This window comes from Trichomycterus rosablanca, chromosome 4 (assembly GCF_030014385.1).
Source record: "Trichomycterus rosablanca isolate fTriRos1 chromosome 4, fTriRos1.hap1, whole genome shotgun sequence".
Taxonomy (NCBI): domain Eukaryota; kingdom Metazoa; phylum Chordata; class Actinopteri; order Siluriformes; family Trichomycteridae; genus Trichomycterus; species Trichomycterus rosablanca.
The window spans coordinates 28009867-28037236 of record NC_085991.1 but is presented as its reverse complement, the minus strand read 5'-3'; the positions used below and the strand labels follow the sequence as shown (position 1 = coordinate 28037236).

Below are 27370 nucleotides of genomic sequence, written 5' to 3'. Positions count from 1 at the left end.
TCTAGTCTGGAGCCGATTTCTCAAACACATGTACTGTATCTGGTGCACTGGAAATCTTGACTGGTATTACAGAAATACCAAGGCATTCTCAGTAGGAATATTATGCCTTCTCTGATGAAACTGAACCTTGGAACCTTGCTCTTAAACGTCTTTCATTTATGTTAAATTTTTACAGTCATGTTTGTATCACCTGTGTAAAGTATACCAAATCAGGAGGTTTTGATCATTTCCAGGCTTTTGCCCCTGTCCCAACTATTTTAGACTGTGTTGCAGGCATCAGAGCAAGAATGAGCAAAAACAGATTAATTAAGCTGATAGGGTAAAATAAAGCAATAAGACATGAGAGGCCGTGCGTTACTGCGATTTTATCACAGGGAAGGATGTTTTGGCACGACGGGAAACGGAGTGCCTAAAACGTCTTTCCTCGTGATAAAATCATAGCAGTAACGCACGGTCTCGAGTGGCTTATTGCTTTTATAAAACGGCGGTCAACATAAAATTTAATAAAATACAACAATGTTCAATTCATAAATGTTTTTATTTACAAAAACACTTACAAAAAGCATTCTTCCGAGAAATCAGGTAGTCCGTTAACAGTGTTGCTAGGCAACATGAGGGCGAACATAACATTCCTCCACAAACACTATTACACTATTTATTGGATGAAACACCCGCTTAATGATTAGGATTACTGTTTATATTAATCTGGACATTTCCATGTATAGTTCATGACTTAAAATAGTGTTCAACCAAGTTTGTGCTTTTTCTTTTCAGTGGCGTATTAATATGGAATGATGTGAGGTGGTCATAGGTGTGCGTATATCTGTGATTTTACAACGGCTTCGAACGCGGCTCAGCCAATCAGATTTTAGGACCGGAACTATCCGTTTTATAACATTAAATATAAAGTGTATCACAAAAGTGAGTACACCCCTCACATTTCTGCAAATATTTCATTATACCTTTTCATGGGACAACACTATAGACATGAAACTTGGATATAACTTAGAGTAGTCAGTGTACAACTTGTATAGCAGTGTAGATTTACTGTCTTCTGAAAATAACTCAACACACAGCCATTAATGTCTAAATGGCTGGCAACATAAGTGAGTACACCCCACAGTGAACACAACCAAATTGTGCCCAAAGTGTCAATATTTTGTGTGACCACCATTATTATCCAGCACTGCCTTAACCCTCCTGGGCATGGAATTCACCAGAGCTGCACAGGTTGCTACTGGAATCCTCTTCCACTCCTCCATGATGACATCACGGAGCTGGTGGATGTTAGACACCTTGAACTCCTCCACCTTCCACTTGAGGATGCGCCACAGGTGCTCAATTGGGTTTAGTCCATCACCTTTACCTTCAGCTTCCTCAGCAAGGCAGTTGTCATCTTGGAGGTTGTGTTTGGGGTCGTTATCCTGTTGGAAAACTGCCATGAGGCCCAGTTTTCGAAGGGAGGGGATCATGCTCTGTTTCAGAATGTCACAGTACATGTTGGAATTCATGTTTCCCTCAATGAACCGCAGCTCCCCAGTGCCAGCAACACTCATGCAGCCCAAGACCATGATGCTACCACCACCATGCTTGACTGTAGGCAAGATACAGTTGTCTTGGTACTTCTCACCAGGGCGCCGCCACACATGCTGGACACCATCTGAGCCAAACAAGTTTATCTTGGTCTCGTCAGACCACAGGGCATTCCAGTAATCCATGTTCTTGGACTGCTTGTCTTCAGCAAACTGTTTGCTGGCTTTCTTGTGCGTCAGCTTCCTTCTGGGATGACGACCATGCAGACCGAGTTGATGCAGTGTGCGGCGTATGGTCTGAGCACTGACAGGCTGACCTCCCACGTCTTCAACCTCTGCAGCAATGCTGGCAGCACTCATGTGTCTATTTTTTAAAGCCAACCTCTGGATATGACGCCGAACACGTGGACTCAACTTCTTTGGTCGACCCTGGCGAAGCCTGTTCCGAGTGGAACCTGTCCTGGAAAACCGCTGTATGACCTTGGCCACTATGCTGTAGCTCAGTTTCAGGGTGTTAGCAATCTTCTTATAGCCCAGGCCATCTTTGTGGAGAGCAACAATTCTATTTCTCACATCCTCAGAGAGTTCTTTGCCATGAGGTGCCATGTTGAATATCCAGTGGCCAGTATGAGAGAATTGTACCCAAAACACCAAATTTAACAGCCCTGCTCCCCATTTACACCTGGGACCTTGACACATGACACCAGGTAGGGACAACGACACATTTGGGCACAATTTGGACATGTTCACTGTGGGGTGTACTCACTTATGTTGCCAGCTATTTAGACATTAATGGCTGTGTGTTGAGTTATTTTCAGAAGACAGTAAATCTGCACTGCTATACAAGTTGTACACTGACTACTCTAAGTTATATCCAAGTTTCATGTCTATAGTGTTGTCCCATGAAAAGATATAATGAAATATTTGCAGAAATGTGAGGGGTTCACTATTGTGATACACTGTACACCGATCAGCCATAACATTAAAACCACCTCCTTGTTTCTACACTCACTGTCCATGTTATCAGCTCCACTTACCATATAGAAGCACTTTGTAGTTCTACAATTACTGACTGTAGTCCATCTGTTTCTCTGCATGCTTTGTTAGCCCCCTTTCATGCTGTTCAGGACTTTCCCAGGACCACTACAGAGTAGGTATTATTTGGGTGGTGGATCATTCTCAGCACTGCAGTGACACTGACATGGTGCTGGTGTGTTAGTGTGTGTTGTGCTGGTATGAGTGGATCAGACACAGCAATGCCGAGAAAGTTTTTAAACACCTCACTGTCACTGCTGGACTGAGAATAGTCCACCAACAAAAATATCCAGCCAATAGCGCCCTGTGGGCAGCGTTCTGTGACCACTGATGAAGGTCTAGAAGATGACCAACTCAAAAAGCAACAATAGAAGAGCGATCGTCTTTGACTTTATATCTACAAGGTGGACCAACTAGGTAGGAGTGTCTAACAGAGTGGACAGTGAGTGGACACGGTATTTACAAACTTCAGCAGCACTGCTGTGTCTGATCCACCCATGCCAGCACAACACACACTACCACATCACCACCATGCCATTGTCACTGAATGATCCACCGCTAAAAAGTATGTAGTAGAGCAAGTAATTGTAGAACTACAACGTGCTTCTATATGGTAACTGGAGCTGATAAAATGGACAGTGAGTGTAGAAACAAGGAGGTGGTTTTAATGTTATGGCTGATCAGTGTATATTCTCCTATATTGTTTATAATCACATGGAATTGGGACTGTACATAAAACTGACATTTGAATGGTTATCTACGTAGTTAAGAGACTGGTTTAATGGTGTATCATGTTATTATGATGACATGATGTACTAAAAACTTCATTTTAACATATTTTGTAGTCAGAAACAGTTTGTAGGATGCTTCTCAAATATATTTCTGAAAATACAATAATGATTGAATCGAGTAAGACCACTTATGTAGTTTTTTACATTTCAGAATGTTTTGTTGTATTCCATCATATAATGTCCTAATCTCTTTCTCTCTCTCTCTCTTTCTCTCTCTCTCTCGCTCTGTATTTGCTTGTTTTACAGAGAATAACAGGAACTCTTGCCCTATCGGTGTTCACAGCAGTGTTGGGCTCTCTTCAGTTTGGATACAATATTGGAGTTATTAATTCTCCTCAAAAGGTAAAGGTTATGATGTACAAACATGATTCATTTTATGCAGAAGAGCTACATGTTGTCCATGATTTCTTAGTGATTAAAATGAGAGAAGTATAAATTATTATTTCTTTTTATGTATGATGTTTAACTTGAAGCGATATTGATTGTGTCAGCATGTGATGGCATGTAATGTAATGGTGCCTTGTCAACTTGTTCACTTCCACCCTGTGTCTAGTGTTTCCTAGTAAGCAACAGATCAGCTATGACTATAAACAGGATTAAGTGGTTACTAAAGATAAATTAATTTGTCTTTACATGCATTATGCTACTGTTATAGGCATGGCCATATTGGCTTGGAGCCGAATTTATCAGAGATGGACCAAAAGATTGTGGAAATGTGTTTGTGAGTCTTTTGGGAAAAACAGCAACTTTGATGGCATGGGGGTGCACTATTGCCCATGGCATAGGTGATCTGTATATATATATACATATATACTGTATATATATATACTGTATATATATATATATACAGTGTATCACAAAAGTGAGTACACCCCTCACATTTCTGCAGATATTTAAGTATATCTTTTCATGGGACAACACTGACAAAATGACACTTTGACACAATGAAAAGTAGTCTGTGTGCAGCTTATATAACAGTGTAAATTTATTCTTCCCTCAAAATAACTCAATATACAGCCATTAATGTCTAAACCACCGGCAACAAAAGTGAGTACACCCCTAAGAGACTACACCCCTAAATGTCCAAATTGAGCACTGCTTGTCATTTTCCCTCCAAAATGTCATGTGATTTGTTAGTGTTACTAGGTCTCAGGTGTGCATAGGGAGCAGGTGTGTTCAATTTAGTAGTACAGCTCTCACACTCTCTCATACTGGTCACTGAAAGTTCCAACATGGCACCTCATGGCAAAGAACTCTCTGAGGATCTTAAAAGATGAATTGTTGTGCTACATGAAGATGGCCAAGGCTACAAGAAGATTGCCAACACCCTGAAACTGAGCTGCAGCACAGTGGCCAAGATCATCCAGCGTTTTAAAAGAGCAGGGTCCACTCAGAACAGACCTCGCGTTGGTCGTCCAAAGAAGCTGAGTGCACGTGCTCAGCGTCACATCCAACTGCTGTCTTTGAAAGATAGGCGCAGGAGTGCTGTCAGCATTGCTGCAGAGATTGAAAAGGTGGGGGGTCAGCCTGTCAGTGCTCAGACCATACGCCGCACACTACATCAAATTGGTCTGCATGGCTGTCACCCCAGAAGGAAGCCTCTTCTGAAGTCTCTACACAAAAAAGCCCGCAAACAGTTTGCTGAAGACATGTCAACAAAGGACATGGATTACTGGAACCATGTCCTATGGTCTGATGAGACCAAGATTAATTTATTTAGTTCAGATGGTCTCAAGCATGTGTGGCGGCAATCAGGTGAGGAGTACAAAGATAAGTGTGTCATGCCTACAGTCAAGCATGGTGGTGGGAATGCCATGGTCTGGGGCTGCATGAGTGCAGCAGGTGTTGGGGAGTTACATTTCATTGAGGGACACATGAACTCCAATATGTACTGTGAAATACTGAAGCAGAGCATGATCCCCTCCCTCCGGAAACTGGGTCGCAGGGCAGTGTTCCAGCATGATAATGACCCCAAACACACCTCTAAGACGACCACTGCTTTATTGAAGAGGCTGAGGGTAAAGGTGATGGACTGGCCAAGCATGTCTCCAGACCTAAACCCAATAGAACATCTTTGGGGCATCCTCAAGCGGAAGGTGGAGGAGCGCAAAGTCTCGAATATCCGCCAGCTCCGTGATGTCGTCATGGAGGAGTGGAAAAGCATTCCAGTGGCAACCTGTGAAGCTCTGGTAAACTCCATGCCCAGGAGAGTTAAGGCAGTTCTGGGAAATAATGGTGGCCACACAAAATATTGACACTTCAGGAACTTTCACTAAGGGGTGTACTCACTTTTGTTGCCGGTGGTTTAGACATTAATGGCTGTATATTGAGTTATTTTGAGGGAAGAATAAATTTACACTGTTATATAAGCTGCAAACAGACTACTTTTCATTGTGTCAAAGTGTCATTTTGTCAGTGTTGTCCCATGAAAAGATATACTTAAATATCTGCAGAAATGTGAGGGGTGTACTCACTTTTGTGATACACTGTATATACAGTGTATCACAAAAGTGAGTACACCCCTCACATTTCTGCAGATATTTAAGTATATCTTTTCATGGGACAACACTGACAAAATGACACTTTGACACAATGAAAAGTAGTCTGTGTGCAGCTTATATAACAGTGTAAATTTATTCTTCCCTCAAAATAACTCAATATACAGCCATTAATGTCTAAACCACCGGCAACAAAAGTGAGTACACCCCTTAGTGAAAGTTCCTGAAGTGTCAATATTTTGTGTGGCCACCATTATTTCCCAGAACTGCCTTAACTCTCCTGGGCATGGAGTTTACCAGAGCTTCACAGGTTGCCACTGGAATGCTTTTCCACTCTTCCATGACGACATCACGGAGCTGGCGGATATTCGAGACTTTGCGCTCCTCCACCTTCCGCTTGAGGATGCCCCAAAGATGTTCTATTGGGTTTAGGTCTGGAGACATGCTTGGCCAGTCCATCACCTTTACCCTCAGCCTCTTCAATAAAGCAGTGGTCGTCTTAGAGGTGTGTTTGGGGTCATTATCATGCTGGAACACTGCCCTGCGACCCAGTTTCCGGAGGGAGGGGATCATGCTCTGCTTCAGTATTTCACAGTACATATTGGAGTTCATGTGTCCCTCAATGAAATGTAACTCCCCAACACCTGCTGCACTCATGCAGCCCCAGACCATGGCATTCCCACCACCATGCTTGACTGTAGGCATGACACACTTATCTTTGTACTCCTCACCTGATTGCCGCCACACATGCTTGAGACCATCTGAACCAAACAAATTAATCTTGGTCTCATCAGACCATAGAACATGGTTCCAGTAATCCATGTCCTTTGTTGACATGTCTTCAGCAAACTGTTTGCGGGCTTTCTTGTGTAGAGACTTCAGAAGAGGCTTTCTTCTGGGGTGACAGCCATGCAGACCAATTTGATGTAGTGTGCGGCGTATGGTCTGAGCACTGACAGGCTGACCCCCCACCTTTTCAATCTCTGCAGCAATGCTGACAGCACTCCTTCGCCTATCTTTCAAAGACAGCAGTTGGATGTGACGCTGAGCACGTGCACTCAGCTTCTTTGGACGACCAACGCGAGGTCTTTTCTGAGTGGACCCTGCTCTTTAAAAACGCTGGATGATCTTGGCCACTGTGCTGCAGCTCAGTTTCAGGGTGTTGGCAATCTTCTTGTAGCCTTGGCCATCTTCATGTAGCGCAACAATTCGTCTTTTAAGATCCTCAGAAAGTTCTTTGCCATGAGGTGCCATGTTGGAACTTTCAGTGACCGGTATGAGAGAGTGTGAGAGCTGTACTACTAAATTGAACACACCTGCTCCCTATGCACACCTGAGACCTAGTAACACTAACAAATCACATGACATTTTGGAGGGAAAATGACAAGCAGTGCTCAATTTGGACATTTAGGGGTGTAGTCTCTTAGGGGTGTACTCATTTTTGTTGCCGGTGGTTTAGACATTAATGGCTGTATATTGAGTTATTTTGAGGGAAGAATAAATTTACACTGTTATATAAGCTGCACACAGACTACTTTTCATTGTGTCAAAGTGTCATTTTGTCAGTGTTGTCCCATGAAAAGATATACTTAAATATCTGCAGAAATGTGAGGGGTGTACTCACTTTTGTGATACACTGTATATGAAGGTACCATTAATGCAGGGGCTTATATTGATATTTTAGAGAGACATTTGCAGCCATCAAAACGCTGTTTTCCCAGACTCCATGTTAATTTCAACAGGACAATGCCGTGCCTAATTCTGCACAAGTTAAAACAGCGTGGTTTGAGTGCATAGAGTGCATGTGTTTGACTGGCCTGCCTGCAGTCCAGATCTGTGCAAATTCCACTTGCACAACAATTAGTATCTTCCGTTTCCAAACGATTAAAAAGTATAATAGGAAAAGGCGATGTGACCCAGTGGTAAACATTCCTTTTTTGAATGTGATGCAGTAATTTCTAAATGTGTTTTTTTAGAATTAATTAGAATTAAGTTTCTCTTTGAAAGCACTAAAAGTTTTTTTTTTTTTGTCTATTAAGTGTCCCAACTTTATACTAAATTTAATATATGACCTAACCTAAGCATAAATTACAGTTAAAACAGTTTTAAATTCCAGCAAAGGCTCAAGTGGTGTCGAAAATGCTAGTAATTGGAACAATGTTAGAAGGAAGAAAATTGTAGCAAAGACTGAAGGGAAATTTATTATAAATATAAATCTGGACACATTTAATTTCTAATGCTCTGGGACTTCAGCTTAGCACTGCTGAAAACATTATTTTGAAGAAAAGAGGAGATTCTGTAGCAGGAACTTAAATAGGCAGTTGATGCTTAAAAGAACAGCAATAGCCGTGTAAATGAAAGGGAGGTGCAGGCAGACTAGCATGTCAGCAGCCTCAATCCCAAGGCTGTCACAGCATCATCGATTGTTTGGCATGTAAAAATTTTATTGGCTTGTTGGTACAAGATTTATTTTACGTTCCATTCTTGCAGTTCATGTGTAGAAACTATGTTGATAAAGTGACTTGTTAATAATCTGTTATTAAGAAAACATACACATCAATCTTTTGGTGACTGCTTCTTCAGCATATAGCAGTTTATCCAGCCAGTTATGAGGACATTGCCCAAGAGTTTAGTATAGATCAGTATACTTGTATTTCAGGGGTCAAATTTGAGTGAGATGTATTATTTAAAGGTCACCTTCAATTTTATGGTCACTTCAAACAGTGAGGACTTAAAGTGTTTCCATTGATGCCATTATTAAAGTATGCTCATGTAACTGGCAGGGACGTAGTGTGCCTCAGTTTACATGCAAAGGCAAGCAAATTACATTTTGTACAGGACACAGGGACAAAAAATAGTTACACAAGATATTAACTGAGCCTAATTTTTATATATAAAACACTAAACATAAATGTATGTGACATAATTGCTATAACTGAGGTTGTTGGTCCAATGTGCACAAATTAAATATTAAATTAAATGTGTTGTTTCATGTTTGTTACATGAATGCTTAGACACACTTCTGTGACTAAACAATTAGAACACATACCACTGTGTCCTAAAAACGTTGATGAATCTGATCTACTTCGTAAGTATATTTTGAATGACAAAATCTGCGAAATAAAAAAACCAATTCAGATTAATTTAGATTTTAATTTAGTAATCAATTCAGCATCCATTAGACTGAGCCTTAAGCATTAAAAGTCATTGGAACAGATCTTAGAAAGCAGATCATTTATTTTAAGTCAGAAATGTCACTTGGAGTTATTCTTGGGACCATTCTGATGCAGGGCGTCAGGATCATATGTACAGCCCTGAAAATCACACAGTCAAGCATGAGTCCCCAATGAGTTTACAGGCCGTTATGAATGACGAAAATTACCGCCTTAAAGCTTAACTAAAGTCAAACACAAAAAACTTCTAGAGGAGAGTTTTATATTAAGACAAAACAAAATAGTTTTGGTGGCTTGAAATGAGTTAAATTAGGCAAACATTAAGCTTTTGAAATGACCTTTCAAAGTCATGACCTTAATCCTATGAAGAATATGTGAAAAAGTCAAGACTATACCCAAAAACCCAACAAATTTGGTTGAACTTTACCAATTAAACCAAGCAGAGTCATACAGAAATACAAATAAGGATGTAAAGCTTTTGTCATATGTTATGAAAACCCACAACATTCTTTTCCTTGGTGTGTGTCTACATTAGGAAAGTATGACCAGAAAAAAAGAAAAAGTGCAAAAATTCCCTTACAAGTATTAAAAGAATTAAACTTCAACTCTATGTATACACTGATCAGCCAAAACATTAAAGCCACCTCCTTGTTTCTACACTCACTGTCCATTTTCATGCTGTTCTTCAATGGTCAGGACCCCCACAGGACCACCACAGAGCAGGTATTATTTGGGTGGTGGATCATTCTCAGCACTGCAGTGACACTGACATGGTGGTGGTGTGTTAGTGTGTGTTATGCTGGTATAAGTGGATAAGACATAGCAGTGCTGATGGAGTTTTTAAACCCCTCACTGTCACAGCTGGACTGAGAATAGTCCACCAACCAAAAGTATCCAGCCAACAGGATGAAGGTCTAGAAGATGACCAACTTAAACAGCAGCAATAGATATGCGATCGTCTCTGACTACATCTACAAGGTGGATTAACTAGGTAGGAGTGTCTAATAGAGTGGACAGTAAGTGGACACAGTATTTAAAAACTTCAGCAACACTGCTGTGTCTGATCCACTCATACCAGCACAACATACACTAACACATCACCACCATGTCAGTGTCACTACAGTGCTGAGAATGATCCACCACCTCAATTATACCTACTTTGTAATGGTCCTGTGGGGCTCCTGGCCATTAAAGAACAGGGTGAAAGCAGGCAAAAGAAGTATGTAGAGTAACAGATGGACTACAGTCAGTAATTGTAGAACTACAAAGTGCTTCTATATGGTAAGTGGAGCTGATAAAATGGACAATGAGTGTAGAAACAAGGAGGTTGTTTTAATGTTATGGCTGATCAGTGTATTTCAGATAATCTTGCTAGTCAATGATTAAAATGATTAGAGCAATAATATGAAACATCTTGATGGTAAAATAAAGCATAAAGTAAACTGTATTAAAAATGTGTTAATTTAGATCTGATACCAATTCAGTTCTTTAGGTCAGCATTAGGCCCAATATTTAATTAATCTAATGAATGATGATGATGATAAAGCTTATTATTATTAATATTATTACTATTGTAGTTTTGTTATTATAATTATTATCATCATCATGTTTAGCTCATTTACTTTATATTGTTTTATTAAGGACTGCTCTGCCCGTCAACTGTATTTTTAGATCATAAATCAACACACACACATTTGTTGCTCAAGCTCAGATGTCACTAAGCCATACTGTCATACTGTTGTAATTGGAAAGAACTCTTTCAGCTGACCAAGGGGTGTTGCATAAAGTTCATGCAGTGACAGACAGCAGGAGTAATGAATGCACTGAGACCAAAATGCTGGTGTTGGAGGGGCCGTTCACTAGCTCTCCTCTGCCAGCATGGGTGTAGTTCAAGCAACAGTGGTCTCCAGAGTGCATATGGAAAATTGGATATATCCATATGGGACGATGTAATAAAAAAAATAAAAAATAGCAACACATCTGAAAATGCCCGTAACAACTGTAAGAGCAATATACAGTGCCATCAGAAAGTATTCACACCCCATCACTTTTTCCACATTTTGTTACGTTACAGACATATTCAAAATCTGATTTGAGTATAGTTTTCTTTTAAAAAATCTACACAAAATAGCCCATAATGACAAAGTGAAAACATGTTTTCAGACATTTTTGTAAATATTTTAAAAATGTAAACATTTAAACATAATAGGTACATAAGTATTCACACCCTTTGCTATGACGCTCAAAATTGAGCTCAGGTGCATCCAGTTTACACTGATCATCCTAAGATGCTTCTACAACTTGATTGGAGACCACCTGTGGTAAATTCAGTTGATTGAACATAATTTGGAATGGCACACACTTGTCTATAAAAGGTCTCACAGATGACAGTGCATATCAGAGCAGAAACCAAGCAATGAAGTCAAAGGAATTGTCTTTAGACCTCCGAGACCGGATTGTGTAAGGATACAAAAACATTTTGGCAGCATTGAAGGTCCCGAAAAGCACTGTGGTCTCCATTATTCAGAAATGGAAGATGTTCCCTTGTGGAGATTTGAGTTTGCCAAAAAGCACCTTAAGGATTCTCTGGTCTGATGAAACCAAAATATAACTTTTTGGCCTGAACAACAAGCGTCATGTCTAGAGAAAAACAGGCACTGCTCATCGCCTGGCTAACACCATCCCTACTGTCAAGCATGGTGGTGGCAGCATCATGCTGTGGGGATGTTTTTCTGCGGCAGGAACTGGGCGACTAGTCCGCTTAGAGGGTAAGATGACAGCAGCCAAATATAGAGAGATTCTTCAAGAGTGCTCTGGAACTCAGACTAGGGCGACGATTCATCTTCCAACACGACAATGACCCAAAGCACACAGTCAGGATAACAAAGGAGTGGCTGCAGGAGCAGTCTGTGAATGTCCTTGAGTGGCCCAGCCAGAGCCCGGACTTGAATCCAATTGAACATCTCTGGAAAGACCTAAAAATGGCTGTCTACAGACGCTGCCCATCCAACCTGACTGAGCTTGAGAGGATCTGCAGAGAAGAATGGGAGAAAATGCCCAGAAACAGGTGTGCCAAGCTTGTACAGACATACCCAAGAAGACTTGAGGCTGTGATTGCTGCCAAAGGTGCTTCAACAAAATATTAAGCCATGGGTGTGAATACTTTTGTACTTATTATGTTTAAATGTTTACATTTTTAATACATTTACAAAAATGTCTGAAAACATGTTTTCACTTTGTCATTATGGGCTATTTCATGTAGATTTTTTATAAGAAAACTATACTCCAATCGGTTTTCAAATATGTCTGTAACGTAACAAAATGTGGAAAATGTGAAGGGGTGTGAATACTTTCTGATGGCACTGTATAAGACAAGTTAAACCATGAGCGTTCATTAATAATAATGAAATATGTGAAATTTTAGACCAAATGTTTAAATGTAAGATAAAATGCCACCTACATGCTGACAAACAATTTAGAAGACATGTCAGAAAAAGTTCTGTTTAACTACAAATGAATGTAATTTAAGTCCACTGAATGCCACTGGAATTGCATATGGTCAAAAAAGGGTACAAACATAAATCTAGTTTCCACTGCTTAGTGCGCGATATGGCTCAGTGGGACCCCAACACTGCCGCGTGATTGTGTCACAGGGGTTGTGTGGTGATCCAGCTCTCCTTGATCAGATCATGGCTTGTGTAAGCGGCAGCGGATTCTTAATAAATGTCATAGGTTAACATAAAATGTGGAGGCATAGCTGCACTATTTAAATATTATGTTTATTGTGAGCAGTTATCATTTGAGGGCATAATCTAATTTGAGTATCTCTATGCAATTATGAAAATGACAACAATGTAGCTGTTTATAGTCTTTAGTAAGATGCAAATTTTATTGCTGAATTCAGACTTTGTCATGTCCACTGACTGTAATAACATACACACCTTGACTATCGCAAGAACAATAATGACAAAGAATTTTCCCCTTATTTTCCTGTCATTTTTACCAGTTAGCAGAAGCCACAATTGCAGCAGCAATGAGGAACTCGTTTGACCATCCCCTACCCTACCTAAGACACAGCTGATCACAGTGGTGGTGGGCTAGTGCAATAGACCAGTGGTTCTCAGCCTTTTTCCTCTTAGACCCCCGTGTTAAAAAAAATCTGGCACCCCCTTGACACTTTCAGCGAGGATGACAAAACGTATTATGTTCTTGTTTATGGAAAATTTGATAAATAAGGGTAAATATCTTGGTATTGTTAAATTTTGGTTGATGTAGTGTAGTTTTCTTCTGGTGAACTGGTAGTGGGAGCTTACCTGGGTCTGCTTTAGCAGAGTCTGCATCACCGAATGAATCTGAATTATTTGTAGTTGCCGTCCATCAACCTTTGCACTTTTGTGGTGGGCAAATCAAATGTGTCAATTCTCGAAGAATCAACGTGGGCTATATGCAGTTTAAAACAGATTTATGACCACAAGATCTCCCATATGTTAATAGCTTATTGGTTTTCTGGTCACTCACTGAGGCCCCCTAGAGGCCCTCTGGCTAAGAACCACTGCGTTACACCACAATAATCTGTGCCACAGAACGCCCAGAATTCTGAACTAGACTTTTTCATATTTATTACTTATTTTATACATACACACACTTACAGTGTATCACAAAAGTGAGTACACCCCTCACATTTCTGCAGATATTTAAGTATATCTTTTCATGGGACAACACTGACAAAATGACACTTTGACACAATGAAAAGTAGTCTGTGTGCAGCTTATATAACAGTGTAAATTTATTCTTCCCTCAAAATAACTCAATATACAGCCATTAATGTCTAAACCACCGGCAACAAAAGTGAGTACACCCCTTAGTGAAAGTTCCTGAAGTGTCAATATTTTGTGTGGCCACCATTATTTCCCAGAACTGCCTTAACTCTCCTGGGCATGGAGTTTACCAGAGCTTCACAGGTTGCCACTGGAATGCTTTTCCACTCCTCCATGACGACATCACGGAGCTGGCGGATATTCGAGACTTTGCGCTCCTCCACCTTCCGCTTGAGGATGCCCCAAAGATGTTCTATTGGGTTTAGGTCTGGAGACATGCTTGGCCAGTCCATCACCTTTACCCTCAGCCTCTTCAATAAAGCAGTGGTCGTCTTAGAGGTGTGTTTGGGGTCATTATCATGCTGGAACACTGCCCTGCGACCCAGTTTCCGGAGGGAGGGGATCATGCTCTGCTTCAGTATTTCACAGTACATATTGGAGTTCATGTGTCCCTCAATGAAATGTAACTCCCCAACACCTGCTGCACTCATGCAGCCCCAGACCATGGCATTCCCACCACCATGCTTGACTGTAGGCATGACACACTTATCTTTGTACTCCTCACCTGATTGCCGCCACACATGCTTGAGACCATCTGAACCAAATAAATTAATCTTGGTCTCATCAGACCATAGGACATGGTTCCAGTAATCCATGTCCTTTGTTGACATGTCTTCAGCAAACTGTTTGCGGGCTTTTTTGTGTAGAGACTTCAGAAGAGGCTTCCTTCTGGGGTGACAGCCATGCAGACCAATTTGATGTAGTGTGCGGCGTATGGTCTGAGCACTGACAGGCTGACCCCCCACCTTTTCAATCTCTGCAGCAATGCTGACAGCACTCCTGCGCCTATCTTTCAAAGACAGCAGTTGGATGTGACGCTGAGCACGTGCCCTCAGCTTCTTTGGACAACCAACGCGAGGTCTGTTTTGAGTGGACCCTGCTCTTTTAAAACGCTGGATGATCTTGGCCACTGTGCTGCAGCTCAGTTTCAGGGTGTTGGCAATCTTCTTGTAGCCTTGGCCATCTTCATGTAGCACAACAATTCGTCTCTTAAGATCCTCAGAGAGTTTTTTGCCATGAGGTGCCATGTTGGAACTTTCAGTGACCAGTATGAGAGAGTTTGAGAGCTGTACTACTAAATTGAACACACCTGCTCCCTATGCACACCTGAGACCTAGTAACACTAACAAATCACATGACATTTTGGAGGGAAAATGACAAACAGTGCTCAATTTGGACATTTAGGGGTGTAGTCTCTTAGGGGTGTACTCACTTTTGTTGCCGGCTGTTTAGACATTAATGGCTGTATATTGAGTTATTTTGAGGGAAGAATAAATTTACACTGTTATATAAGCTGCACACAGACTACTTTTCATTGTGTCAAAGTGTCATTTTGTCAGTGTTGTCCCATGAAAAGATATACTTAAATATCTGCAGAAATGTGAGGGGTGTACTCACTTTTGTGATACACTGTATATGCACTTTTATCAATGTGTCTTTGAAGTTACTGTATGCTCTATTTGTCATATTGCACTGTGCTTTTATATTTAAATTATTTAATGAACTAATTAACTTATTGTAATAAACATTTTCTTTTTAAATCAGTTCTTTGTTAAGCATCTTAAATTGCCTGCTTTGTCTTTGCTTGGTGCATTGTATTAGTTTAAAAGTACCTTAAAAATTGTTTAAAAAATAACAATTTTGCCTTTCCATGCTCTCCTCTTTTCTGTCACAGATTATTGAGGAAGAATATAACTCAACATGGATACACCGCTACTCAGTGCCCATTCCCAGGTCCACACTTACCTCTCTCTGGTCTCTCTCTGTGGCCATCTTCTCCATCGGAGGCATGCTGTCCTCATTCTGTGTGGGCATCATCTCAGAATGGCTAGGCAGGTGAGAGGGTGACAGAAGATGTGACCTGTTTTGTGTTACAAATATATTGAAATGCTTCAATATTATTCTCTAGAACACATGTTTTATGCTTGTAATTTTTCAACAGAATAAAGAAAGTCATTGTGATTGAATACAATAATGTCTTAGCTAGTAAAAAATCGCTAGTATTTACCAAAGCCTGTAGCATAAAGCACTGCTGGGGAAATAGCAAGCGTTAACCCATCCCTCGTAACCTCATATACGAGGATTCTTCTTTTATATATTTTTTGGAAACGGTGAGGATGGGAGGAGTAGTAATTGGTCGTGTCTGAGAGACTAAGAGAGTTTATAGTCCGGATTTAGCACCATCTGATTTACACCTTTTTGGATGCTCAAAGAAGCTTTAAGGGAAAGAAAATTTTATGTGATGATGTGAAAGCAGTGGTGCATCAGTGGCTACACGCTCAACCAAAAACATTTTTTGCTGATGGCATTAAAAAGTTGGTACGATGTATTGGAAGGTGACTGTGTAGAAAAGTGATGTAATTTGTTTTTTAAATTCTTAATAAATAGAGTTTTAAAAAAGTGCAGACATTTTTTGAAGAACCCTTGTATAATAAAGCCTTTGCAGTCTATTTTAAACTGCAAAAATGACTGTTTACTGTGTTTTGTTGATCTGCCACATACTGTTTGTAATATTCATCTGCATTATGTGTGTTTTGACAGGAGGAAAGCAATGCTTATTAATAATCTCCTGGCATTTATTGGTGGAGGCTTGATGGCAATGTCCAAACTCAGTAAATCATTCGAGATGATGATTTTAGGACGGTTCATAATCGGTGCATACTGCGGTAAGTACTGCTGTGTAAAACCTAATGGAATTTATTGAGAAATTCTACAAAAATTATTTGAAATAAATAAAGAAATTAACCATTTGTTGTACATAGTGTACATGTACTGTATGTATGTACACTGACTGAACACTTGAGCAATTTAGGCCACACTTGGTCCTGAGAACACTCAAAAAATTAAATATTGTTTTATTGCCCTGCAGTAACCTATGTCTTGCTACAATATGATCACGGAAAGCCAGTGACAGTTACTTGGACTTCATGGCTCGGATTTTGTCCAAACAATTATTTTAGGTACACATATCTCATACTATAAAGTTAAACTGTACAATTTGTCACCTCACTGCACTTCAATTATCAATCGGGACCCTATAGGACCACCACTGACTGGCTGTTGTTTGGGTATTAGACCATTTTCAGCATTATAATGATACAAACATGGTTATGACATATTAGTGTGTGTTGTACTGGTATAGTTGTAGTTGGCTATGTCTGAGGAAGGTGGGGTGGCTGGCCAAACAGCCTAGCTATTGAGAGGAGCACTTGTCAGTACACTCTCAGTGCCAGTCTCAAGCCCGGATAAAAATAAGGAGGGTTGCACCAGGAAAGCTACCAAAAGCTATCATTTAAACCAGCCTATACAGTACAATAATGATATAGATTTGTTGGAATATTAACGTTAATATTTGTTATTAATCATCAGAATAATAATTCCAAACCAATTGGTTGAAATTGTTTGGAATTGGCTTGTTTATATTGAAAAATAAAATGTCATGTGTCTGACTGATTTTATTATAATACAAATTCGCATTATCAGATTAATAGATCCCATAGGAGTTTCTTTACAGTTTAAACACATTAGCTCAGGTCTGGTCAGATCACTGCCTTGTAAAACATTTCAGGCCAGGTTTTAAACTGGTTTATCTGGTCTGTATGATCCAGATTTGGCTCACACTGTTATACAGGATCACAAACATGTTTTTTTCAAAACAAAAGATATCATGCTGATCCTCATATAATGTTTTCCAAAACAGAATGTCAGAACGTCATTAAACTGGCTTTTTGATCCAGTGTGTCACTGTCATGGTTATTAGTAGATCTTTAAAAATTAGAAACTGATAGATTTTATCTTGCTGAAAGCTGTTGTGTTCTAACTGATCTCTTATTAGGACTGGCATCAGGGCTGGTTCCCATGTATATTGGTGAAATATCCCCCACCAGCCTGAGAGGAGCCCTGGGTACACTGCACCAGCTAGCCATTGTCACTGGTATTCTCATTGCCCAGGTACAATGTTTTACTTTTTATACAATTTTACATGTATAGATAGGAGCATTATTATATTTAGAACAATGTAATTTATTGTATATATTACTGGTTGTTTTTTCTGTAGATTTTAGGACTTGAGTCGTTGCTGGGCAGTGAGGAATTATGGCCTGTGTTGTTGGGCATTACAGTGATCCCTACAGTCCTACAGATGGCATTGTTGCCATTCTGCCCAGAAAGTCCTCGCTTTCTTTATATCATCCGCTGCCAGGAGCACCATGCCAAGAGTGGTGAGGTGACACACTATATACAGTTCTGTAAATAGGTCCCACTATCTTCGCTTTTTGCATATAATATAATTAGACTTCTTTTAATAATAAATATAACCCAAGTAACACAAAATACTTTCATTTATTGAAATTCATGAAAAATGCTGGCCCTATGTTAAAAAGTAATCGCCCCCTCATTTACTAATTCAAATAGTTCACCAAATTCAATTGACAACTGGGTTGATTTTCAATAGCTACACACAGGCATGATTACTGCCAGTCCTGTTAAATCTTTAAAAAAAAACTGTCTGGCAATCTGAAGCAGGCTAAAGGGTCTAAAGAGATTTAAAAACAGATGCCAAATGGTTTTCTCTGGGACTCCAGCAAACCACAACAGTGGTGAACCTACCCAGGGGTGGCCAGCCTACCCACAATAACCCACACAAAACCCCAAAGCTGCATTTAGTTTGATCTGAAACAGTTTAATGTTAAATCGGTTGAGGGCCACATACTTTTTCATAGCACTGTAAATCACACCGTGCTAAAAGTGAGTCTAAAAGAATCTGGGCCAAGCTAAATCTATGTGCAGAATGTTTTAATGCACACATTGTACTGGGCTATGCCAGACCACACTGATTCTGGTCAGGATAAAATGGTAAATGAAGATGAATGATTCAGTATATCTTAAAAATACAGTAAAATTGTATTAAAGCTAGTTACAAATAGACATTTATCCAGTAAATGCAAATTCAAAAAGAATGTTTTTCATCATGGGTGCAGTGTAGCACTGTTGCCTCACAGCAAGAAGGGCCTGGGTTAGATTCCCCGGCTGGACAGCCAGGCTTCCTTCTATGTGGAGTTTTAAATGTTCACCCTGTGTCTGTGTGGGTTTCCTCCGGCTGCTCCGGTTTCCTCCCACAAGTCCAAAGATATTAGAAATTGATGTAATTGACTGATGCAATTATGACCTCTGCTGGCTGACTGATGGCGCCTGCACAGAGACAGGCGAAAAATTTGATCAGGGTGTGGCTCTCCGTACACAAAGCTGGTCCACATATGAACCCGCCTTGTGCAGGTCAAAAGATGCAATCGGCTACTGCACATGTGTCAGGGGGGCATGTGTCAGTCACAGCTCTCCTCAGTCAGATCAGTAGAGAGGAAGCGTAATGCAATCGGGTAATTGAATAACTAGATTGAGAGGAAAAATGGGGGAAAACAAACACAAAAAAATGTTAAGTGCATTCTGATGCCTTGAATACACAATGTATCTTACCCAGGCTTGAGGCGGCTGACTGGGAGGCTGGATGTAAGTGAAGACTTGGCAGAAATGAAGGAAGAGAAGAGGAGGATGGACATGGAGAGAAAAGTTTCCATTGCTGAGCTCTTCCGCTCACCGCTGTACAGACAGCCCATTATCATTTCCATCCTGCTGCAGCTCTCCCAACAGCTGTCAGGCATCAATGCTGTGAGTATCAAAAACAAATCTGACAAATGTCCAGACTCTTTTAAAGTACAGTCCAGTCAAATTTGTTTGTCTTTTTTCTGATGGATGGCAATTAAACTGGATGCCCACTACCCTGCATAGTCTCCATCTTTCCTTGCTTTCAATACATATAACCCAAATGAGGAGAGGGGGCTTAATAGTTAGGGTGTGAGCTAAAACAGGTGTTTTGGGACTAGTTCTTCAGGGCAGTGGGCCTATAGAACTGATGTTTCGAGTTCCTGGTGCACAGGCACCTCAGTTTGCTAAGCAGGGTCCTTGAACAGCATTTGAAGAACCCACCCACTTAGTCCGGTCTTTTGCCACTCAGCAGACTCTGTGGCCAATTTTGTCTGCTGCAGGCACTTCCAATTGTGCCCGCTAGATGGTGCCCAGCTGACCGGTAGCAGAGCCGAGATTTTAACTGTGGAACTAGCGGAATATCACCTGGGCGCTTCTTTACTTTCATGTGGTATTTCCCTTTAGTAGATCTCAAACATGGTGCATGTCAATTGAGATGCTTTTTCTTCTGAACAGTGCCTTGCATAAACATTTTTGCATTTTTACATAAATTAATGTTTCTTTGTTTTCTACATGATACCACCACCATGCTTCACAGTAGAAACAGTCTTTTAAATGTGATTAGCTGTTTTGCTTTCTTGCTACTCAGGTCCAAAAAGTTTGTAGTTTTCTTTAAAATATCGTTCTCCCATAGACATTTTTCTCTGTTGTGGATCTTGTCAGTTACTACAGGCTTCTGATTGTTTTTTTTTTTTATTTGGGTCATCCTTATGCAGTCAAGTTTTCATTAATGTATTTATTTATTAGGATTTTAACATTCATGAAAGGACAGGTAGTTACTCATTACATAAAATTCATCAGTTCACAGGTTTAATATCAAACACAGTCATGGACAATTTAGTATCTCCAATTCACCTCACTTGCATGTTTTTGGACTGTGGGAGGAAACCGGAGCTCCCAGGGGAAACCCACACAGACAGGGAGAACATGCAAACTCCACACAGAAAGGACCCGGACCGCCTCACCTGGGGATCGAACCCTGAACCTTCTTGCTGTGAGGCGACAGTGCTACCCTCTGAGCCCCTAGTCATAGATGACCATCTCTAAAGTCTTGATATAATATCTGTTTACAAGTGCCCTAAAATTTTCAAAATGACCCAATACTTATCGACACATCAATGGTTTTTGCAATTCTGTTTGTTTATGTTTCGTCATTAATTGGCTCTCAGGAAGCCTCAGTTCATGACATCATTTCTAAAGGCAGTTAGTTGCATCAGAGCTGACAAAAGAGGTTAAACAGAGAATGATTTTTTATGCAAATCAGTGATATTAAATCCCAGTTACAATTCAGACAACACTTCAGTATTTACGAACATCAAGATTGAAGTAACAGAGTTTTCTTTTTTACAGATCTTCTACTACTCAACCAGTATATTTCAGAAGGCTGGGGTGGGGAGTCCAGTTTATGCCACCATAGGTGCCGGAGTTGTGAACTGTGCTTTCACTGCGGTCTCGGTACGGCCAGGAAACCCATTTCCTATTACTCTTTACATTGTTTTATCTAAGAACTAACAAGATAAGAAGGCAAAAAGCTAGGTCATGTCATTTTAATGCCAATGGGTATGAAATAAACAAAGGGCAATGTTAAATGCTTTAAACAAGTTTTTAGACCCTAATCAAAATGTAATGCCCAAATATATATTTACAGTAGTCGGGGCTTTTGAACCATATTTATACACTTAGTAGAAAATTTTGATTAGTCAGAGTAAACTGTGGTTATTAATACAGTGAAATTGTTGGGTAGGAATTAAGCTTGTTTTAAATATTGGATTGATTGTGCAAAGAAAACATGTGCCATGTTTAACATTTTTAGAGCAAATGCTGCATATTATTGTGTTTCTCATAAAAATTATTAGATCATTTTAACTGCAAGGTATAATATGTACAGTAGTGTTCAAAATAATAGCAGTCCAACACCATTAACTTGATAAATCACTGTTTTTAGTAGAAGTGTAATGAAAACAAAACAAACCCAACAATTAGGACATTTATCCCACTCATTCTGAGTAATCGAAGCATTGATTGAAAGGGGGTTGTTCAAAATAATAGCAGTGAGGAGTTCAATTGGTGAAGTCATTCATTCTGCAGAAGAACGGGTGTCAGTTTTGGCCCTTATTTAATGTAGGAGGGGGGCAAATGTTGCACAGGTTGGTCATAGCACATTTCCTTTTGAAATACTGGGGAACATGAGTTGTTCCAGACATTGTTCTGATGAACAGCGTACTTTGATTAAAAAGTTGATAGTAGAGGGAAAAAACATACAGAGAAGTGCAGCAAGTTATAGCCTGCTCAGCTAAAATGATCTCAAATGCCTTGAAGTGACAACCAAAACCTGAAAGATACGGAAGGAAGTGTGGAACTACTGTTCAATTGGATCGAAGATTAGCCAAAATAGCAAATACTCAGTCAATGATCACCTCCAGAAAGAATTAGGAACATCTGAAGTTACCAGTAAGTACAGAAGATGATTAAATGAAGCCAATTTACCAGCAAGAACTCCTTGCAAAGTCCCGTTGTTAAGAAAAAGACGTTTCCTGAATGGGTTAACATTTGCCAAGGAACACATTGACTGGTCCAAAGAGAAATGGCTCAACATTTTGTGGACTGGTGAAAGCAAACTTGATCCTTTTGGGTCTAGTGGCCGTAGACAGTATGTCAGACGACCCTCGAGCACTGAATTCAAGCCAAAGTTCACTGTGAAGGTAGTAAAGCACGGTGGTACAAAATGATGATATGGGATGTTTCTCATACCATGGTGTTACGCCTATTAATCGCATACGAGGGATCATGGATCAGTTTAAATATATCAGAATACTTGAGGAGATCATGTTGCCCTATGAAGAAGAAGAAATGTCCTTAAAATGGGTGTTTCAACATGACAATGACCCAAAACATCTTGGTTACAGACAAACAAGATTGAGGTAATAGAGTGACCAGCCCAATCCCCTGACTTCAATCCCATAGAGAACTTGTGGGCTGACGTCTGAAACACGTTTTTTTTAGGCAAAACCCAAAATTGCAGAAGAACTGTGGAATGTAGTGTAATCATGCTGGACTGGAATACCTGTTCAGAGGTGCCAGAAGTTGATCGACTCCATGCAACACAGATCTCAGAAACAATTGTTATGCCACTGAATATTAGTTCAGTAATTTAAAGTAAAGTAAAACCTCAAACATTTTTTTCAGTTTATAGATAATTTTTTTGAGTTTTTAAAGAAAAATGCTGGCACTGCTATTATTTTGAACAGCCTAATATTCATTTTTCTTAATTTTCTGTAAAGGATTAACACAAACTGGCTAAATTTAGTTAATGTTTTGATTTAGAATTGAAAGTGTAGTATTTTCAGTGCATTTGCATTTATGGAAATAAAAGTTATTATAATGATTTTGTGCTTTATTTGCTTTTTTAAAATCACTGCAATTTTTTTGAACATTACTGTACACAGATCAGCCATAACATTAAGACAACCTCCTTCTACACATACTGTCAATTTTATCAGTTCCACTTACCACATAGAAGCCATCAGTCCATCTGTTTCTCTACATACTTTTTTAACCTGCTTCTTCAATGGTCAGGACCCCCACAGGACCACCACAGAGCAGGTATTATTTAGGTGGTGGATCATTCTCAGCACTGCAGTGACAATGACATGGTGGTGGTGTGTTAGTGTGTGTTGTGCTGGTATGAGTGGATCAGACACAGCAGCGCTGCTGGAGTTTTTAAATACTGTGTCCACTTACCATCCACACCTCTATATGACATTAAGTTATTTCTTTATGTTGTTATGTGATATATTTCTGCCTGAATAATTTAATTGTATCTGATCTGAAATTTTAGTTTAAAACACCACCTTGATGGTACGCTGTTAAAATAATTTTAAAATGTTAAAATAATTGTTTCTGTTATATGTCAAGCCCCTTTGTATTTTACTGTACAGCTTTTTCTGGTGGAGAGGATGGGACGGCGGACACTTCATATGCTAGGACTGGCTGGAATGTGTGTGTGTGCAATTGTTATGACAGTCGCACTCAGCTTACTGGTTAGTGTCTGCAAATCATAGCATCTTCCAGGTCTTACTCTGTATTCTCAATCCCTTTTTTTTTTTTTTTTAAAGCAGAGCATCACCTATTCCCTAATTAATGTGTTTTTTTTTCCAGGAAACAGTTCCGTTGATGAGCTACATCAGTATGCTGTCCATCTTTGGCTTTGTGGCTTTCTTCGAGGTGGGACCAGGACCAATCCCCTGGTTCTTTGTGGCTGAGCTGTTTTCTCAGGGGCCTAGACCTGCAGCCATGGCTGTAGCTGGATTCTCCAACTGGACAGCAAACTTCATCATTGGGATGGGATTCCAGTACATTGCTGTAAGTAAAAATAAGATGATTAGAACTGTTTGCTGATGTAGCTGTTCATCAATGCTCCACTTAAAAGTCATTAAACTTTATTGTATTTTTTTCTTTTTTGTATAATGCAGGACCTATGTGGCCCATACGTTTTTCTTATCTTTGCGTCACTCCTCCTCTTTTTCTTGCTGTTCACATTCTTCCGAGTTCCGGAAACCAGAGGAAAAACATTCGACCAGATTTCTGCCACCTTCCAGCACCACACACCCAGCATGATGGAAATGGAATTAAACCAGGAGCTTGTAAAGCCAAGTACAGAGCTAGAGAATCTTGGTGCAGATGGTTTGGAACACTAAAAGACGTTAAGTAAAAGATCTGATGCAGTGAATGAGACCATACAGAGATGCCCCATGATGAGTTCCAGGGTGACAGTGGACAGTGTACATGTGTTTCTGAAAGACTTGGATAACTGCACTTTATCTTTACAAAGAAAGTTAAGATTTTAATGCCAGTTTTATTTATTTATATATTTCACTGACATGCTGGATAGTTCCATTATGTTGAGACTTATTCGGGATGCACATTTAGCATTTTAAAGATTTTCACAAGATCATTTGTCTGTAATACTTGACTGTTGTTAATTCAAGAATTACATTATATATATTTATATAGCATTCAGATGAATAGCCTTAATAGTTAAATAATGTAAAGAATAATTAGAAAGCTGTATTTTTATAATATATTTAAGGCAATTTTAAATTGTGTAGTGTTTTATGAGTCATATAGCACAGTATTTGTTTTCTTCAAACATAAGTAAAGGTTTTATTAATTTTGTTTATATACATTTATTAGATCACACATAGTAATTCAGTTGAAAAACAACACTGCTTACCAAAATTCTGGCCTACATGAAACTTTCTATAATTCTGTCACTGGAACAAACTTGATTGCTTAATGTGTATAGAGTCATTTAAAACTGAAAATTAGGGTCTCCATAATCATGGCTGTAGAATATTTACAGTATGTAAATGGAGAAAGCGGACCTATAATTGTAATATTTGTTAACATATATAATGTTAACATAATGTAATGTTAACATTTGTTAACATTCTGTGAGGTGTGGAGTGTATTTGTAATATACATAAAAGTTATTTAATAGAATTTAGATTTCAGTTTAATTTTTTTCATAGTATAATTATTTAAAAGGATAGGTATTGCACTGTATTTATTTTATTGCAAATAATTATACTATGAAAAAAAAATAGAGTGCAATACCTATCCTTTTAAATCATAAAGGCCTGTCTATTTTTGAGATTTGTGCTTGAGATCAACCTAGTCTCTTTGGGTTTGCACATATTCCAACGTTTTACTTTCTAGGTAACCTGCGTCAATAAAGCATCGACTCACCAAGACTTCTGAAGATGTTCTGTGGCACCTGGTATCATTCTGATCATTCTAATGCCATCTTTCACCGGTTAACCAGTAGAAATATCCAGATATCCCCATGGTCTAAGAGTAAGCACCCTTTGCAAAAACATTCTTTTCATTTATGTTTAAATGAATCAGTATTATGTGCAGTATAACATCAGCTTTCCGGCCGCCAGAGCTGACATAACTCAGCAGGCGGCTACATGAACAATGATTGGCTTGTTGTCCATACAGGGTGGGAAGCCGGAAGGAAACTCATAACTGATGCAATTACGACCTCTGCTGGCTGAATAATGGCTCCTGCACAGAGTCGGGGAATAATGTGTTGATAGGGGTGTGGCTCTCTGTACACAAAGCTGATCTGCATATGAACTCGCCTCGTGCAGGTGAAAAGATGCAGTCGGCTACTGCACACGTGTCGGAGGGGGCGTGTCAGTCTCGCTCTCCTAAATCAAGAGTGGAGATCAGCATCAGTAGAGATGAAAACCCAAATCTAAAATTTAGCATCAGAAGTATGCTATTTAACACATGCCTTGCCACATTTCAAAAATATTGGGACAATGTCAATAAAACTAGGGGGAAAAAAATTCCATTGTTACCTAGGCGATTTCAGTATTTGAAAGAAGCATTCATAAGTCTTTAAGTCCTGATTAAGAGATAAAGGATGAATCTAGGTTCATTAGGATTTTAACATCATGTTTTGCACTTTGGTTACATTCATGACAGGAATGGTAATTACTCTTTACACAAGATTCATCAGTTCACAAGGTTATACAGTGGTGTTCAAAAAAATAGCAGTCCAACACCATTAACCTGATAAATCACTGTTTTTAGTAGAAATGCTATTTCTACATAGCAAATAATTTACTTGAAAGTGTAGTAGAGTAATGAAAACAAAACAAACCCAACAATTAGGACATGCATGCCGTTCATTCTGAGTAATTGAAGCATTGATTGAAAGGGGCTTGTTCAAAATAATAGCAGTGAGGAGTTCAATTGGTGAAGTCATTCATTCTGCAGAACAACGTGTGTCAAATTTGGCCCTTATTTAATTTAGGAGGGGGGCAAATGTTGCACAGGTTGGTCATAGCACATTTCCTTTTGAAATACTGGGGAACATGAGTTGTTCCAGACATTGTTCTGATGAACAGCGTACTTTGATTAAAGAGTTGATAGTAGAGGGAAAAAACATACAGAGAAGTGCAGCAAATTATTGGCTGCTCAGCTAAAATGATCTCAAATGCCTTGAAGTGACAACCAAAACCTGAAAGACACAGAAGGAAGCGTGGAACTACTGTCCGAATGGATCAGAGAATAGCCAAAATGGCAAATACTCAGCCAATGATCACCTCCAGAAAGATCAAGGAACATCTGGAGTTACCAGTGAGTACAGAAGATGATTAAGTGAAGCCAATTTACCAGCAATAACTCCTTGCAAAGTTCCGTTGTTAAGAAAAAGACACGTCCTGAATGGGTTAACATTTGCCAAGAACACATTTACTGGTCCAAAGAGAAATGGCTCAACATTTTGTGGACTGGTGAAAGCAAAATTGTTCTTTTTGGGTCAAGTGGCTGTAGACAGTATGTCAGACGACCATCGAGCACTGAATTCAAGCCACAGTACACTGTGAAGGTAGTAAAGCATGGTGGTACAAAATGATGATATGAGGATGTTTTTCATACCATGGTGTTACGCCTATTTATCACATACGAGGGATCATGGATCAGTTTAAATATATCAGAATACTTGAGGAGATCATGTTGCCCTATGTCGAAGAAGAAATGTCCTTAAAATGGGTGTTTTAACATGACAATGACCCAAAACATCTTGGTTACAGACAAACAAGATTGAGGTAATAGAGTGACCAGCCCAATCCCCTGACATCAATCCCATAGAGAACTTGTGGGCTGAAATCTGAAGCGTGTTTTTTTTTT

At 39.5% G+C, this 27370-nt stretch overlaps 1 protein-coding gene across 1 annotated transcript in view; it reads left to right on the top strand.

The window, feature by feature from the left end:
* Positions 1–24611, top strand: part of LOC134311906 (solute carrier family 2, facilitated glucose transporter member 4-like) — a 31586-nt gene extending 6975 nt beyond the window's left edge. The window contains exons 2-11 of the mRNA XM_062993555.1: positions 3596–3700; positions 15582–15742; positions 16448–16572; positions 17742–17857; positions 17964–18126; positions 19383–19570; positions 21017–21121; positions 23605–23706; positions 23825–24028; positions 24139–24611. Of these exons, the coding sequence (XP_062849625.1) occupies positions 3596–3700; positions 15582–15742; positions 16448–16572; positions 17742–17857; positions 17964–18126; positions 19383–19570; positions 21017–21121; positions 23605–23706; positions 23825–24028; positions 24139–24363 (1494 nt within the window). The 3' untranslated portion in view covers positions 24364–24611. The remainder of the gene's footprint in view (positions 1–3595; positions 3701–15581; positions 15743–16447; positions 16573–17741; positions 17858–17963; positions 18127–19382; positions 19571–21016; positions 21122–23604; positions 23707–23824; positions 24029–24138) is intronic.
* The last annotated feature ends 2759 nt before the right edge of the window (positions 24612–27370 follow it).